This window comes from Astyanax mexicanus, chromosome 7 (genome assembly GCF_023375975.1).
Source record: "Astyanax mexicanus isolate ESR-SI-001 chromosome 7, AstMex3_surface, whole genome shotgun sequence".
NCBI lineage: Eukaryota > Metazoa > Chordata > Actinopteri > Characiformes > Acestrorhamphidae > Astyanax > Astyanax mexicanus.
In genome coordinates, this window is record NC_064414.1 from 47,294,426 (window position 1) to 47,312,500 (window position 18,075).

An 18,075-nucleotide genomic window follows, 5' to 3' on the forward strand; every position below is an offset into this window, starting at 1 on the left:
AACACTAGTCTTGAAACACCAAACACCAAAGAGTCCAAGCCCCAATAGGCCAGAGCTATTTTAAAGGAGTGGTGGCTCAGTAGCACGAGGCTATTGATGACTGGGTTGAGGGTTTGGACTGTAGGTTCCTGGGTTCAACAAGCTGCCACAGGGTGAGCCTTGAGCAAGGCCTGCAGTAATGGATTGGTTATAGGAGAGGCCAGTATGGTTAATATTCTGTTTTTTTTACATGGCATGAGGGTCACCTTTACAGTAGTAGGCAGATGGTTTTAATGTAATGGCTGATCAGTGTGTATGTTTTCATCTACTGTCTCAAAGGTCACATGTGACACATGGCTGTCCCATGTACCTTCAAGGGCTGAAGTTAACGTGGATTAACACACACACACACACGCAGACCCACATATACACACACACATGCAGAGTTGAGTTGGCTCAGCCTAGGACACATGTTCTACACACGAGTCTTCGTGAGCCTCAGGCGAGTGTGTGGTGGTGGTCAGATTGTTGTCTAAAGCACGTGGGTGTCTCTTACTGTAAGTCCTATTCATCGCATTTATTGTTCTACAGTTTATGGCAGCAAAATATCGACAAAAATGATGGTATAGTGATTGTTGAGAAATTTGCACCCGAGATATAACAATGATTATTTCAACCACACTGCCCAATATTATTATTACTGTATTATCAGATTATTTATACACTAACGTGCCCCCAAGGTTAATGAACTTATATTGTGTCCCATGACTTTTGCCGTGTTCAGTTTAAGCTTTCTCTAGCATTTAATGTGGATGTCTGTGTCAGAATTGCTTTTCTCTTCACATGGACAGTTCTAGTCAGACGTCACCGGTCACAATCATTACCACTTACACACTACCTACTGTCCACTGTGTGTGGTAATGCCTTCTATTGCCCTATCCGAATGGGATTAGTTTCTTAGGGGTCCTGAAGTAATTTTCTCTTTTATGGGGGGTCCTCTGTGATTTTATTCCTGTCCAGAATGACCATGTATGTGTTGTTCTCAGACGTCCTCTGTTTAGCCATGTTTTCAGCCTCGCTCACAAGATAACACCTCAAAACATATATAGATATGGGTGCCAGACGGACACAGTGAGCCCTAAGAGAGAACAGTTGGCCTTGCTTTCTCTGTGTGGGTAGATGGCGCTCTTTCCCCTCATCACTCCCAGGGTGATGTTGATCAGCACAAGGCATCTGTGAGCAGATGTATCGGAACCGAGTCGCTGCGCTTTCGTCCGAGCCTGCGGTGATGCTACACGGCAATGACTTCACTCACATGTGTTGGAGGAGGCATGGGCTAGTCTTCACCCTCCTTTTGTTGTTGTGTCACCAGTGATTGGGGATATACAGCTGAGTAGCAGCTGAATAGGTGGGACAATTGACTTTGCAACAAAAAAAAAAGTGAGCACAATGTGCTTGTAATGATTGTTACCAGCTGCATCTGGCTAGAAATGTCCATGCAAAGAGACAAGCTACTCAAATGTAGATTTCTGTCCCATGACATTTGGCATGTTGGTGTATATTTGAAGTGAAGAAACATCATATTGTCTCTACCTGTGTGTGTGTCTGTTTTTGGTCAGATGCGTTGGTTTAGGGCGAACTTTCCACTAATTAGTGTGTGTGTGTGTGTGTGTGTGTGTGTGTGTAAGAAGGGGGCGTGAAATCTGGGATGAAGAGTCACTGGGTTCACATTTTGAAACAGGAATCTTCTGCTCTTTTGTGTCTGTATGGATTCTCTGCTCTTTTTTTTTTTTTCTTGGTGCCGGGGCGCTACAGCGGAGAGACGGCGGTGAGCCTGCTGTCTCACACAGCCGGGGAGAGACATCACACACACACACACACACACACAAAAGAGATGGAGAAGAGGAGTGGAGGGAGGAAGGATGGGTAGAGAGAGAGGGCGAGGGAGGGGAGGTTATTGGTAGAAGTGTCCACTGCACTGAGCCCAGGAGGAGGGGGGAGGGGCCTCAGGATCAGGAGGTTGCTATAACAACAGCACCTTGGTGGTTCTCTCTTTCTTTTGCTCTCTCTCTCTCTCTCTCTCTCTCTGTTTCTCTCTCACGCTATCTCGCTCGCTCTCTCTCTACTCCTTCAGGCACATGAAAGCTTTACTGTCTCAAGCACTCCTCTGTCTTTCCCTCCCTCCTTTTTATTTCTCTCTCTCTCTCTCTCTACCTCTCTACCTCCCTTCCTCCCTGTGTGTTCTTCCACACCGGAGCAGTGCAGATAGCAGGAGTGTTTGTGTGAGCTACTGAAGGCTTTAATAGGTGGTGAAACAGAAAAGCAAACACACACACACACACACACACACACACGTCTTTCTCATTCTCTCTCTCTCTCTCTCTCTCTCTCTCTCTCTCTCTCTCTCTCTCTATCCCTCGCTCCAGGTTATTTACTTCTTAGTAATCCACTACTCTGTTCTTTTCATTCCGCCGCTGCAGGCGAGCCGCAGTACTGTGCTGGTGGCTGCATGTTCAGCGTATGTGTTTGTGTGTGTGTGTGTGTGTGTGTGTTGTGTGTGTGGTGAGGGGGTGGTCTGGCATCACACTCATAATGAATGTGTGTTCAGTGAGGTATTGATACTGATGCTATGAGGCTGTGAGGAGGTAGAGCAGTGATTCAGGTGAACACATCAGATCACATCCTCACTACTACTACAGTACTACATTACCCATACCACCCCACAGCACTGCTCACTTACTGCTTATCTTACTCTCGCTATCTCCCACTCTCGCTGTCTCTCTGTCTTTTTTTTATTCTTTCATTTTCATTTGTTTAGTCTGTCGATACAGCGGTGTTTCACTTTCAGATTCTCATTACAGGACTACACTACCCATACTGCAGCAGCACTGCCACTTACTGCTCTCACTATCTCTCTGCACATGTGCTACATGTGCTCTTTTTTCTGTCTGTCTGTCTATCTCATTCTTTCACCCCTTACTCTCTCTGCTTCTGTCTGTCAATCTCTCTTGTTCTGTCTGTCAAGAGATTGTTGATCTCTCTCTCTTTCTATGGATCTCTTTCTCTCTGGATCACTTTTTCGATCTCTCTCTCTCTCTGGATCTCTTTTTTGATCTCCATCTCTCTGTTGGTCTCTTTTTTGATCTCCATCTCTCTGTTGATCTCTCTCTCTGGATCTCTCTTTCACCCTAGATCTCTCTGTCGATCTCTCTCTCTGGATCTCTCTCTCTCTCTCTCTCTAGATCTCTGTCAATCTCTCTCTCTGGATCTCTCTCTCTCTCTGGAGGTCTCTGTCAATCTCTCTCTCTTGTCCTGTCTGTCGACCCCTCTCTCTCTCTTTTTGTCTTTATATCTTTTTCTTTTCTCTTGTTTTGTCTCACACTCTGTCCGCTCTATCTCTGTCTTTCTCTTTTCTTATTTTCTTTTCTCTCATTCTATCCCTCCCTATCTGTTTGTATCTCTCATTTTATCCCTCCCTATTCTTTCCTTCTTTTTCTCCATTGCTCTTTCTATGTCTATCTTTATTCCTCTCTGTTTCGTGTGTGTGTGTTTGTGTGTGTGTGACTGACAGACAGCCTAATCGTCTTTATGGCATGATGAGCGGCACGAATATCGACAGGCGTCGTGCCGACGGTTGCCATGGCAACCTTCCCCTCCCAGAGCCTCAGTGATGTGACAGTGGCGACGGGAAAGGCGACTGAGTCCATTCGCATGACACACACACACACACACACACCAACATACTCGTACCTGCAAAAGAGAGAGGTAGATTTGCCACGCATGAGAGAGTGAGCGGGGGAGAGAGAGAGAGAGGCAAAGAGATATTGAGGGAGAGAAGAGAGATTGGGAGAGGGAGAGAGAGAGGGAGGGAGAGGGGGATGAAGGTCTTGGTTTTATCTTGTTGATCTCTCTTCCTCTTTTTCAGTAAACACAAATCTTCTTTGTTTCCCACCATGATCTCACTCTTCGTGTGCTTTCAGTGGAGAGAGAGAGAGAAAGAGAGAGAGAAAGGGAGAGATAGAGGGAGGGATGGAGCGAGAGAGCGAGGGGGGAGCAGACATGTTGCCTCGGAGGAAAAGCTGGAGAGAAGATCCATGAATCTCGTTATTTCAGAATCTCATTTGGCATGTTTCAGTGGAGTGGCGCGTGTGGGGTTTCTCTTGAACACACTCACACACACACACACACTCACACACACAGACACACTCGCGCAGGTCTGCAGGGATGAAAGAGGGTGGGTGGCGTGTTGAAGTTGAATATGAGCGAAATTTGTCACTGATGTTCTTATGGTTTGTCGCCTCTCTGTAATTAACCCACACATATGCACACACACACACACACACACACACACACACAGGCAGACATGCGTATGCACAAAGACACACCCAGGGATGAACTGGCTAGCACACATTTCTGCTTCCCACACACACACACACACACTCACACACAAATACGCACGCATACACACACTTCCCTTCACCCCCTGTAATTAACGCGCCGTTAAATGTGTTCACTGTGAGAGTCATTAGCACAAACGGAACGAGGGATGAGGAAGAGGTGAAGAGGGACGAGGGGCACTCTTCACCTCCTTTAATATGCTTTCGGCTCTGTTTTTTTCTTTTCGTTGTCTTGACAAGGCATCTGTCATTTCTTACACATTTGCTGCTGTTAGTTCTCTGCCTCCGCGTCTGGTAAAATCCTGCAGGTGAGGGAGCGTCTAGCATTAAACACAAGAGTTCAAAAGCGAAGAGGTTTTGGAAGGGGGTTCATGTGACATTTACACTGCATATATATATATATATATATATTTATATTTATATATTTATATTTATATATGATAGATTAAAAAAAAACTATATACTTTCCTCTGTTTTTAATATTTAAAGTGTGAATGAGCATGCTAGCCTGATATGGCCGGCAGTACATCATGAATGTGCTATAAAAAAAAAAAAACTCTAAATATATAGCTTGGAAGAAAATTAAGAGACCACTTCAGTTTCTGAATCAGTTTCTCTGATTTTTGTTATTTATAGGTATATGTTTGATTAAAATTAACATTGTTGTTTTATTCTATAAACTACAGACAACATTTCTCCCAAATTCCAAATAACAATATTGTCATTTAGAGCATTTATTTGCAGGAAATCAATATTTGGTGGAATAACCCTGTTTTTTAATCACAGTTTTCATGCATCTTGGCATGGTCTCCTCCACCAGTCTTACACACTGCTTTTGGGTGACCTTATGCCACTCCACACCCAGAGATGAAAACACCTGCATGAGCATGCTTGCCCTTGATTTGTTGACGAGACCTCTTAAAAGGCTATATCCACATCCTCCGTATTTGAAATCAACACACCATGAAGAAGAAAGGTAACAGAGTTTTAAATAGTGTACTATGTGGGCCAAGAATTTACAGATTCCTAATCTAAACAGAGCCTTAAAAAATATATGTTATAGAACAGATTTCAGACATCTGAAATCCTGTGTTATCTGCATGTAAACGGTGTAGTTCCACATCTTACGTATTTTGCTTAAAATGGAGAAAGGGGGTCGAGCTTTCCACCTTAAAAATATCTGAGAACATGTGGCCATGTGAACGTGTTAAAGAATTCTCCACAGTGTGTTTAAATGAGTCTGTACAGCTTGTGTGGAGAACTGCTGCAGGGTACAGTTGTTGAGATGCTCATTCGGGCTGATGGTTCACTGCTCTGCTTAAGCACTTACACTTCCAGAAACAAGAGCTCCATAATCGTTATTGGCTGGGATGCACTGCTGTACACACTCAAAAATAGAGTCTCTGCAAAGGGTTCTGTGAGCGACACCATAGAAGAACTACGTTAAGTTTCACATTTTTACAGAAACAGTCAAGGGAAATTGTTTGCCTTTTATTTTGGTATTTTCTGCTCAGTGAGCGATGTTAGTGTGGTAGAGAAGTATATTTTTAGTGGTAAATAATTTACCTCAGTAGTTAACGTTTATCAATCATATGTTGTAAGCATCAGCCTGAGTAGCTAACATCTAACTAACATCAACTAAACTAGTTAACATCTAGCTAATGTTAGCTAGAGGAGTCAACATCTAACTAACATCAGTTACAAGAGTTATCACCTAACTAACATTAGCTGGGGTAGTTAAGGTCTAACTAACATCAACAGCGCTAGTTAGCATCTAGCTAATGTTAGCTAGAGGAATCAACATTTAACTAATGTTAGCTAGAGTAGTTAAGAGCTAACTAACATCCACTACACTAGCTAACATCTAGCTAATGTTAGCTAGAGGAGTCAACATCTAACTTAATGTCAGCTGGGGTGGTTAACATCAAGCTAATGTTAGAGGGGTAAAAATGTAACTAATGTTAGCTGGAGTAGTTAACATCTAGCTAATGTTAGCTAGAGAAGTCAACATCTAAGATAGATAACATTGCTTTAGTAAACCTCAAGCTAGCATCAGTTGCAGTAGTTGTAAACATCTAGCCGACATCAGTTACAGTTGTTATCCTACAACATCAGCTATAGTAGATATCTAACCAACATTTGCTAGTTAGCATCTAGCTAATAATAACTAGAGTAGCTTACATCCATATAGCATCAGTTAGAGTAATTACCATATAGATAACATTGCTTTAGTAAACATCTAGCTTACATCAGCTACAGTAGTTGTAAACATCTAGCTAACATTAGTTGCAGTAGTTAACATGTAGCTTACATAAGTTACAGTAGTTAGCATCTAGCTAACATCAGTTAGAGTAGTTATCTATCAGCTAGAGTAGTTTACATCTAGCCAACAATGCTTTAGTAAACATCTAGCAAACATCAGCTACAGTAGTTGTAAACATTTAGTTTACATTAGTTACAATAGTTAACATCTAGCTTACATCAGTTATATTAGTTAAAATCAAATGAAGAACAGTTAGAGTAGTTAACATCTATCTAGAATCAGCTAGAGTAGTTTACATCTAGCCAACATTGCTTTAGTGAACATCTAGCAAACATCAGCTACAGTAGTTGTAAACATTTAGCATAACATAAGCTAGAGTAGTTATAATCTATCCAGCATTAGCAGGAGTGGTGTACATCTATCTTACATTGCTTTAGAAAACATCTAGCTAACATTAGTTCTAGTGGTTGAAAACATCTATCTAACATTAGCTAGAGTATTTACCACTACCTAATTTGTAGTAGTTAAGATCTTACCAACATCACATTGTGTAGTTAACCTCTAACTTAGATTTGAGTACTGGTCCAATATAAACATCTTTCCTTTCAAGGCATTTCTGTACAGGAATTATCAGACAGCAGCTTTAATGGGTTTAGAGATTTTGCATTATTTGGAGTTATGGCAGTTATTGCATAACCTTCCTGTAAACAGTAAAAGTCTTTATCGTGTGTATGTGTGTGTTTTAGGTTTGTGTGTCTGTCTGAAACACTTGTGACGGGTGGCTTAGACAGAACTTAACGGCTGAGACAAATTAAGCAGGGGAACGCGAGTGTGATAGGGACTTGCCCATGTGTGAACAATGAAGCTTTTTTTCAACTGCCATTTCATTTTGCACCTGATTTTCTCTCTCTCTCTCTCTCTCTCTCTCTCTCTTTTGCTCAGTCTCTCTCTCTCTCTCTTTCTCTCATTCGATCAGTCTCTCTCTCTCTCATTTTCTCACTCTCGCGCTTGCTCACTCTGGCTCTCAGGATAATGATTAAGCTCTAACTGGGGTTTGCTATCACATTGTTGTTCTCTTTGAGTGATCCTCCTCCTGACTAGTGTAAGAAAAGGCAGGTGTGTGTGTGTGAGAGAGAGAGAGTGAGGGAGAGAAAGAGAGAGTGAGAGAGAGCGATGCTGGTTTAGTGACAGAGGATTGTGCGATGCTAAAAGAGCAGTTCCGTTTAGAAAGACCTCCCCATAAAGCTTAGAGCAGTTAACTGCTTTGAATGAGAGTGTAATTACCTCTCAAGAGGCCTTTCTTGAAACCCAAGCATCTGCACAGATTATGGAACTCTCAGCCAATGGAATTATGGGAATTGAAGGCTCTCTATATAAGGCAGGGAGTATACCTTCCTTCGACAAATGACCAGATCAATTCGAAATTAGCAGAAGAACCCAGCTGATGGTAAAAGGAGGTCTTGGGGACCAAGTGATTCAGTGGACTAAGGATTGACGTTTCAGATCCAGGACCGTGCTGCTTGCCATCAGCAGCCAGAGTCCAGGAGAGCACAAAATTTTGGCAGTGCCAAGGGCAGTCTCAGGGGTCGGTAGATGGCGTTTTCTCCCCACATCACTACTAGTGTGATGCTGGAAAGCACCGGTGGTTTTCTAAAAGAGTGCTAGTTGTCATTCCAAATTGGGCGCAAAAAAGGGGGTAAAATTGGAAAAAGAAGAAATTTGATCTCTGTAATGAAACAATAATTCTGGCAAAATAATACAAATTTGTGTCTTGACAAAGACAATTTTCACAAATCAGCCATGGTCTTAAAGGTTTGTGAATGGGGACTAGCTACCTAAAGGTTGATAGATTGATTCCCCGGATTGCCAGAAAGTAGTGTTAGAGAAGAGCAAAGGAATCGCACCTTCTCCTTTCTTTACATGACTTGTGTACACCTGCCCAAGGTTCTTATTTCCAGGTTGGTCCTGGGTGTTTAGTGCCACATATGAGTTAAATTTGGCGGTTGACATCCATCGTACTGCTGTGCAGTGTTTCTTCAAAAGTAGACTTAATTCTCTTTTTCTCTCTCTCCCTCTTACTTCCTTCTCTTATAGCTCCAGGAGACCGTGAAGAGGAAGCTGGACAGTGCTCGATCTCCACTGAATGGCGACCAGAATGGGATCTGTGATGGAAACTACTCTCCCACGACAAAGAGGTTACGTAAAGAAGGGAATGGTGGACTGGACTCTTTGGGCACTTTGCCCAACAGTGTACCCCCTATCTCTCCACTTCACCAAATGGACATCAAGCCCACATTGCCTACAGTAAATAATGCAACGTCTAATGGCAGTGCTGGAAATAACCATATTACAGGGCGAACGGAGGATTTAGGCAAGAACGGTGGCATGCCAGACATTAAACTCAATGGGTCACTGGATTTAGAAGATGGCTTTAGCCTTCTAAAAGAGATGAAGCAAGAGCCATTGGACGATCCAGGTGGGATAGAATCTTCAGACACTTCGTTGTCCAATCAGAACAAGCTGTTTTCTGACATTAATCTGAACGATCAGGAGTGGCAGGAGTTGATAGACGAGCTGGCCAACACGGTTCCTGAAGATGACATGCATGACCTTTTCAACGAGGACTTTGAGGACAAGAAGGACGTTGGTGACTTTGCACGTCCAACGACGGAGCAAACTCACCATCCACAAGAGCCTGTAGCTCCTCCAGTTGCCTCAGCGCCCAGTAACCCATCGCAAACACAGAGTGGACAGATGTCTATGGGCTCACCACAGGTGCGGCCAGCATCATCTGGGCCACCATTTGCAACTGCTGCCAATGGCACACCACCACAGCAACCTTTGCAGCAGTCGCCAGCAGTTGCAATGGCATCGGGGTCTCCGGCCAACTGTGTTGCTCGTTCTCCACAAACTCCTACCCAGGCCCAGACACAAGCCTCCAGACCTGGAAACGGTTTTATAATGAATCCGGGTCCTGGGGTAGGTCCTACGGGGTCAGCTCCAGTAGCTCCAGGAGGCCCTGGACCAGGAGGAGGAAGTGGACCAGTTCCTGTACCTGTTCCACCAACCACAGAACTCTCGCCGGCTGAGCAGCTGAAGCAGATGGCGGCGCAGCAACAGCAACGTGCCAAGCTCATCCAGCAGAAACAACAGTCGCAGGCTGCTAGCTGGTCCCCCGCAGGGGCACCGACAAGTCCTTACGGAGGACCTTTCAATCCTGACAAGCCAAATAGTCCCATGATGTACCCGCAAGCCTTCAATGCCCCCAGCTCAATGGTGCCCAAACCTGGCATGAATAACTACCTCGCCCAAAACCATATGAACATGTTGAACCAGCAGCAGCAACAGCAGCAGCAACAACAACAACAACAACAGCAGCAGCAGCAACAACAGCAACAGCAGCAGCAGTCTGTCAACCTGGCCGCACAGAACGCCCTGAATAAACAGCTCTCTTACAGCAACACCAAACCATTAAGTCATTTCAGCGCCGTTGACCACATGAATCAGCGGATGACCCCACCCATGGCCAGCCAAGCCAAAAATCCCATGTTGCCCTATATGCAGGGAGCAGGGGGACAGGGTGGAGGGCCACCCCCAGCCCAAGGTCCCATACCTGGCCAGACGGCACATCTGACAGAAGAGCAGAAGAGAATGATGATGATGAAGCAGAAGGTGCTTGGCCAGGGTTTGCCGTATAGTGCGATGCAGCAACATGCACAGGTAAGATGCTGGTTAGCTTTCTGTTAGTACTTCTTTGGGACTAGACAAGACCAGAGGGTGAAATTTTGTTGGGACATTAACATGTCTAGTTTAAAAGGTAAAGAATTGCTTGGAAGATGATGTATACAGCTGGTTAATGTAGTGGTATTCAAACTTACTCCTGGAATACCCATACCTTGAATATTTTAGTGTTTCCTCTGCAGTAGAACAACCATAGTGGGTCAGAAATTGGACCTCATGAACCTGGCTTGTAACTCACTTGCTCACTCCTTTGCTCATGTTTAGCAGTCTAATGATTGTCCATAACTCAATGTTGTTAGTACTTGGTTCACATCAGTGTCACTCTGTAGCCTACTAGGTCTGGTTTAAAGGTGAAGAATGATTATTACGTTAGTTTTTCAGGAAGAGATTTCTCCAGTTGTTTTTAATGTCATTGTACCCAACCTCAATCCTGGATTACTTATACCTTCAGTTGAAGTGTTTTCCCTGCTGTATAGTACCCACATCTAATCAGGAAAGACTGTAGAGATATTTATAGCCCCTCGTGTACCAGACATGTAAGTTAATTGCTCATCTACTCGCAGGTTAAGGGTTCTCCATAGGGTGATCTTATTAGTACTTGAGTAGCTTTTGGTGCTTAACATTAATGACACTAATGACACCTACTAGCTCAAACAGCAGAGTATGCAGGACTGGGGTGTTCTTTGACCACGGCTGGGAACCATTGGTTTTTGACCTTCTTGAGCCCCAAGAAGACAATGGGCAGCCACTGGTGCTTTCCATTGCTGCTGAATATGGTTTGGGTTTTTGTTTGTTACAAGTAGTCAAGTTTGCAAAATCTTACCCTACATACCAGGGTTGGGATCCATTTATTTTTTGACCTTCTAAAAAGATTTGCGGATGTCTTTTTCAAAGAACTCCAAGAAGACAATAGCCAGCCACTGGTGCTTTCAGTGTCTACACACTAGGGTTGGGGTTTTTGTTTGTTAGTAGTTTAGTAGTCGAATTTGCCAAATCTTGCCCTCCATACCAGGATTGGGATCTATTGTTTTTTTTTTACCTTCTGAAAAGGTTTGCGGATGTCTTTTTTTGAAGAACTCAAAGAAGCCAATGACCTGCTACTGGTGCTTTTCATTGCTGCTCACTATGGTTGGGGTTTTTGTTTGTTACAAGTAGTTGAATTTGCTGAATCTTACCCTTGTTACCAGGGTTGGGATCCATTGGTTTTATGACCTTATGAAAAGCTTTGCAGATGTCTTTTTGAAGAACCCCAAGAAGACAACAGCCAGCCACTGGTTCTTTCCATTGCTGCACACTGTGGTAGGGTTTTTTTGTTTGTTACAAGGAGACAAGTTTGCCGAAATCTTGCCCTCCATTTTGTTTCTGCCATTCCCGCTAAAGTGGGCTGAAAAAGATCAAGGCAAGATGGCACCTCCGCAGCCTTTGACTGTTCGCCCAGAGAGGCACCGGAGTCCAACTTGCCCATAATTCCATTCTAAAACCCCGCTCACCCATAATTCTATATTTTATGTCTGTGTTGTGCAGTGGGCCAGTAATGGTGGCCGTTGCCCCAGCAACAGCTAGCTCTCAGAATAGGAAATCGACACTCTCTAATATATTAATGTCTATGCGGCAGCCCCCGGTGTCCCTGTGGCTGCCAAAATCCTCTGCTCTTTTCCTCTATCTATCTCGCCGAAGAAAGGATGCCTCTCCACCTCATCTGTCAGAGGGATGAGAGGATTTTCGAGTCTCCATTACTAATCGTTCGAATGTCACGTCTGCAGGCTTAATGATTTTAAGCGCGTGGCTCGAGTGATCTAAAGCTAACGAGGGGTTTGAGACGTGGTGGCAGAGGCGATCGCTTAGTCTAGAAAGTCTCCTTCAAGACGTCTCTTTGTCAGGCAGTGATGCACTAGATGAGCTTGCCTGATTGTGCAAAGGAATGGTGTGTATGTGCTTTTTTTCCTCTACAGTCTGAGTTCTCTAGTGCCTGACCTGTAAATTATGCTCGTTAATGATGTCCCCGGTCTCTCCAGTCCTCCTCCTCCCCCTCTTTGTGTGTCTCACTTGCTCTCTCGCTCTTGTGCTCTCTCTCTCTCTCTCTCTCTCTCTCTCTCTCTCTTTCCTTCCTCTGCTACCTTCACCTCCCCTCTTCATCTGTTCATCAGGGTCCGTGTCTCACGCTCAGTGATTAGATATTCCTCCACCCCCTTTCTCTCTCTCTTCCATCTCTCATTTCTCCTTTTCTTCGTCCTCCTCCTCCTCCCTCTCCCTCTCTTGCTCTCTCGCTCTCGCGCTCCCTTGCTCTCTCTCTCTTTCGTTCCCTCACTACTCGGCTGCAATAAAGGGGCAGATTTATGACGACTGGTCCTTTGCGGCAGTCGTGAGGAAAATGCAGCAGGGAAGGGGAAAGAGAGATAGAGCGTGAGAGGGAAAAGAAAATGGAAAGAGGGAAGAAATAAAAGGAGGGAAAGAGCAGGAAAATGGGGTATGGAAGCAGATTGTAAGTGAGGGAGATAAATGGATTGTGGGAAAAGTGTGGAAGGAGGTGGGAGATCTACAGGGAGAAAGGGGGAGAGAAAAATGAGAGGAATGAAACAAGACAAAAGAAAATGATTTCCGCTCTTTTTTGGCCTTTCTTCTTTTTGTTACTCTTCACTGTAGTGAACATGCCACTCCTTCCTCCTTCTTCTTATCGATTAATACCTCACACTGTCAGGAAAAAGGGGGACTTTACAGATCTTCCCGAATGTTGTGAAGGCATGAAACAGTCCTAATGGTCGAACAGTGTATCCTTCTGCTATAAAAAATGTTGGAATTCTTCACTGGTTCTGTAGTAAACGCGGTGGTTTGTATGTAGAACTGCAACAACTTACATTACTCTGTCAATATCAGTATTTTTAAATACGATTTTATAATCTGTTACGTATATGACGATATGTGGTAGTGCAACTCAAGTCTTAAGTCAGTTCATAGTTCAGTTACCTCAATCCAATTATCATCATAAATGTAAGCTGAGAAACAAGGAAAATTTAACCATTTAGGGAAAGGCTGCTAGTGTTAACTGTGACCATTGCCAATTGGCTGTATGATTGGCTAATTATCAATACTGTCCAAGGACAGGGCAGACCTGGTAGTGCATGATCTTGGAGGACTTCTGTTAAACTCTTGACCACAGCTATGAGAGTGTGGAGTTTAGAGTGCGGTTAGTGGTGTTTGTTAGATCTGCTGTGTTTTAACTCACTTTTCTGGGCTGATGGGGGATATCCGGTTAATGTTCTGATACTCACTGTACAGGTGCTGGTCAACGAATTAGAATAATTTGAAATAGTGCTATCATGAAATTCTTTGAATGCATTTTTTGTGCAGAAAGCAAATCAGGTGTTCACCGCAACCTGTCCTACTCGTTAGACTAATCACAGAACTCGTTACCTGGAAAAAAATTTGCTCAGCTGAGCTTTCCAAAAGGCCCATTTAGGCCATTTAACTGTGACACTGTTGTTTTATTGAATTAGAATAATGGAGAAACCGTTTCATTGAATTAGAATAAATTCTCAAATTTTTGTTTTCTGTGAAGAGTGTTCACTGTGCAGTATAAAGTCAGGGTTGAGTAGAATTTCTAAGTTGTAAAATCAATCATGGGTAAGCAGCGCGACCTCTCAACCGGAATAGTGGCTCAAATTCAAGCCCTTCGCCAACAAGGCTTGACCCAAACTAAAATTGCTGAGCAGCTTGGCATCAGCCAGTCTTCCGTCTGCAAAGCTCTCAAGAAAAACTGCAGCAAGCGCACCAACTGTTCCGGCGTCCGAAAAACTTCTGCTCGCGACAACAAGCAGCTGAGAAAGATCGCAGTCAGCAACCGGTTCAAGTCCACTTCCGAGCTCACCGACTTGTGGAACAAGCAGACCGGCGCTGACGTCTCCAGATCAACCACTTACCGTCGTCTGCGCGAACTCGGCTTCAAATCTCTCGTTCCAGCAGTAAAACCGATGCTGAACAAGAAACAAATGGAGAAACGGCTGAAGTGGGCCAAAGAACACGGTGAGTGGACTGCTGAAGACTGGCAGAAAGTGGTCTTCAGTGACGAATCACGCTTCTGCATCTCCTTCGGTGACCAAGGTCCTCGTGTCTGGCGTCGTGGTGGCGAAACCTACAACCACGAGTGCGTGAAAAGATCCGTCAAGTTTCCCCAGAGCGTTATGGTCTGGGGATGCATGTCCGCTCGAGGTGTAGGGAAACTCTGCTTCCTCAAGAAGACTGTCAATGCTGCCGTATATCAAGATGTTCTGGAAACGTTCCTGATTCCGACTGTTGAGGAACAGTTCGGCGAAGAAGACTTCATATTTCAACAGGATCTTGCACCGGCTCATACGGCAAAGTCGACCAAAGATTGGTTCACTAAAAAACAGCTTGAAGTTTTGGCATGGCCGGCCAACTCGCCTGACCTCAATGTCATTGAAAACCTTTGGGCCATCGTCAAGCGGAAAATTCCCGACAGAAAGCCTACTACGCTGGTCCAACTGAAGCAGAACATCGCCACTGCCTGGGAAGCTGTGAGTGCGGAAACTTGCGACAAGCTGGTCAAATCGATGCCGCGGAGACTTCAGGCAGTCATACAAGCCAAGGGGGCAGCCACAAAATACTGAGAAAGTGATGATTGTAATTATAATAAAAATTATTCTAATTCAATGAAACGGTTTCTCCATTATTCTAATTCAATAAAACAACAGTGTCACAGTTAAATGGCCTAAATGGGCCTTTTGGAAAGCTCAGCTGAGCAAATTTTTTTCCAGGTAACGAGTTCTGTGATTAGTCTAACGAGTAGGACAGGTGCGGTGAACACCTGATTTGCTTTCTGCACAAAAAATGCATTCAAAGAATTTCATGATTGCACTATTTCAAATTATTCTAATTCGTTGACCAGCACCTGTACTGGGCTCAGTGATGGACTCATAAGAGAGTTATTCAGTTAGTGTTCTGATACTCTCTGATCTAAATCCGAAACCTAGACATAACCCTGATCCTAATCTGACTAACTTTAGTCTCAAACCAAAATTTTACAATTGTCTTGGTTGCTAAATCTATCCAAATTTTTCATACACTAACCCTAATCCTAATGCTAAACATAAACTTTCCTTAACCCAAAATGTAACCGTGGTTCTAAACCTAACCCGTAAAGTCTCTGATTGGTCGCTGTGAAGGGGAGGGGTGGGGTTACAGCTTGTGCAGTTAATAGCTCGCTGAGCAGCTGATGCTTTAGGAGAGTGAGCCGGGCTACGAATGATCACAGTTAATTATGCGTCATAACAAGGCTTTTTAAACTCTGTACACACACACATGCACACACACACACACACACACATTCCCACAAAAAACTCAAGTAAAATAAATATGCACACACAAACAAACTGTGATACACAAGAACATATGGCAAAGACCCTCCCACCCACGTCCTCTTCCTCAGACAGTTCGATAAAGTCTTCTTACACACACACACACACACACACACACACACAGATCACAGGGTGTCTGCTGTGTTTTTATACAGGTGGCAGAACGGCAGAGTTTGCATAATCTTATTAGTGTGTGATTATGAAACTTCAGCCGCTCCTTAAAAGCTCGTTAGTCAGGCTTTAATTGTCACTCCTCGGCGTTTTGCATATCGCCGTGGTGACTGTGATTTATTCACTAGCGATCAAAGGCGGGAGGGGGAGACACTCAGTGTGCTGATGGGCTCTCTGTGTGTGTGTGTGTGTGTGTGTGTGTGTGTGTATGTGTGTGTGTGTGTGTGTGTGATTGAGGTGGTGGGGTTTGAGCTAAATAGACAGTGCGGGGGCGGGCTCAGGCCGTGATTGGTGGGGAGGAACTTAAATGAGCAGTTAAATCAGCCTCTTAGACGGCCTGTCGCCACGGCACTGCCTGTGTGTGTGTGAGTGTTTGAGAGAAGAGAGAGGATACTTACTGTCTTCGTTCCTCATAGATCATTTGTTTTGTTCTGCTGTTTTTCTGTTTTTCTTTCTTTCCATCTTTCTTCTTTATCTACCGCCCATCGTCCTTACCTCTTTGCTTCTGTTCTACCTTCCTTTCTTTTTATTTCCTTCCGTTTCTTTCATGTTTGAGCCCATACTTTCTTCTCCTATGTATTTTTATTGCTTTTTTATGCCTTTTCATGATAAACACATGAACTTACGATGGTGAATATTAGTGTTCTGATATTGGAGTGTTAGTGAATAGTAATGTAATGGTGGAGAATACTAGTGTTATAGGGGAGAATGTTAGTGTTATGACTGAATTTTAGTGTTTGTGCATAATGATGGTGAGTATTAGTGTTACGATGGAGTGTTGGGGGAATAGCAGTGTTAGGTGGTGAATAACAGTGTTATATTAGTGGTATAGTGGAGAATATTAGTGTTATAAATGTGAATACTGGTGTTATATTGGAGAATGTTAATGTTATGATTGTGAATGTTAGCATGGGTGAAATAATGATGGTGACTATTAGTGTAACAATGGAGAGTTGGTGAATAACAGTGTTATGCTGGTGAATGGTGTTAGATTATTGAGTACTAGAATATGAGTGGTATGAATTGGAATAGCAGTGTTATAGTGGAGAATATTAGTGGTATGAATGGGAATAACAGTGTTATAGTGGAGAATATTAATGGTATGAATGTGAATACTAGTGTTATAATGGAAATATTAATGGGAATAGCAGTGTTATAGTGGAGAATATTAATGGTATTAATGGGAATAGCAGTGTTATAGTGGAGAATATTAATGGTATTAATGGTAATAGCAGTGTTATAGTGGAGAATATTCATGGTATTAATGGGAATACCAGTGTCATAGTGGAGAATATTAGTGGTATTAATGGGAATAGCAGTGTTATAGTGGAGAATATTGATGGTATTAATGGGAATACCAGTGTCATAGTGGAGAATATTAGTGGTATTAATGGGAATAGCAGTGTTATAGTGGAGAATATTGATGGTATTAATGGGAATACCAGTGTCATAGTGGAGAATATTAGTGGTATTAATAGGAATAGCAGTGTTATAGTGGAGAATATTGAGTTTCCGGCGCTGACGAGAGCGGCAGCCTTCCAGCAGCTCTCCTAAATTTCCTTCGGGATAAATAAAGTATATATCTATCTATCTATCTATCTATGAATGTGAGTACTAGTGTTATAATGGAAATATTAATGGTATGAATGTGAATACCAGTGTTATAGTGGAGGATATTAATGGTATTAATAGGAATAGCAGTGTTATAGTGGAGAATATAAGTGGTATTAATAGGAATAGCAGTGTTATAGTGGAGAATATAAGTGGTATTAATAGGAATAGCAGTGTTATAGTGGAGAATATTGATGGTATGAATGTGAATATTAGTGTTGGTGGTATTTGATGGTGAAATGTTATATTATCAGCTATATTATGTTGATAATATAGTGTTTGCATTGTATTATGGTGCTAACACTATATGATTAATAATGTTATTAAATGTAGTGACTCTGATCACTACTGATGGTGTACGCTGTGGACGGAGTGTCTGGTGCGGCGTGTACCTCGAGTGCGGTGTTGGGAGTGTTGAGAGTGTGAATACTGCGAGAGAGTGAGCGACCACCCAGCCGCTCCACTGCTCACCCCTCCCCCTACCTCTTTATCCACAGGAGGGAGAGATATTGCTTTCTCTCTCTCTCTCTCTCTCTCTCTC

The 18,075-nt window shown here is 43.3% G+C and overlaps 1 protein-coding gene across 1 annotated transcript in view; it reads left to right on the forward strand.

The window, feature by feature from the left end:
• Positions 1–18,075, forward strand: part of maml3 (mastermind-like transcriptional coactivator 3) — a 161,342-nt gene that overhangs the window by 80,807 nt on the left and 62,460 nt on the right. The window contains exon 2 of the mRNA XM_049481145.1: positions 8,734–10,359. Coding sequence (XP_049337102.1) covers positions 8,734–10,359 — 1,626 coding nt within the window. The remainder of the gene's footprint in view (positions 1–8,733; positions 10,360–18,075) is intronic.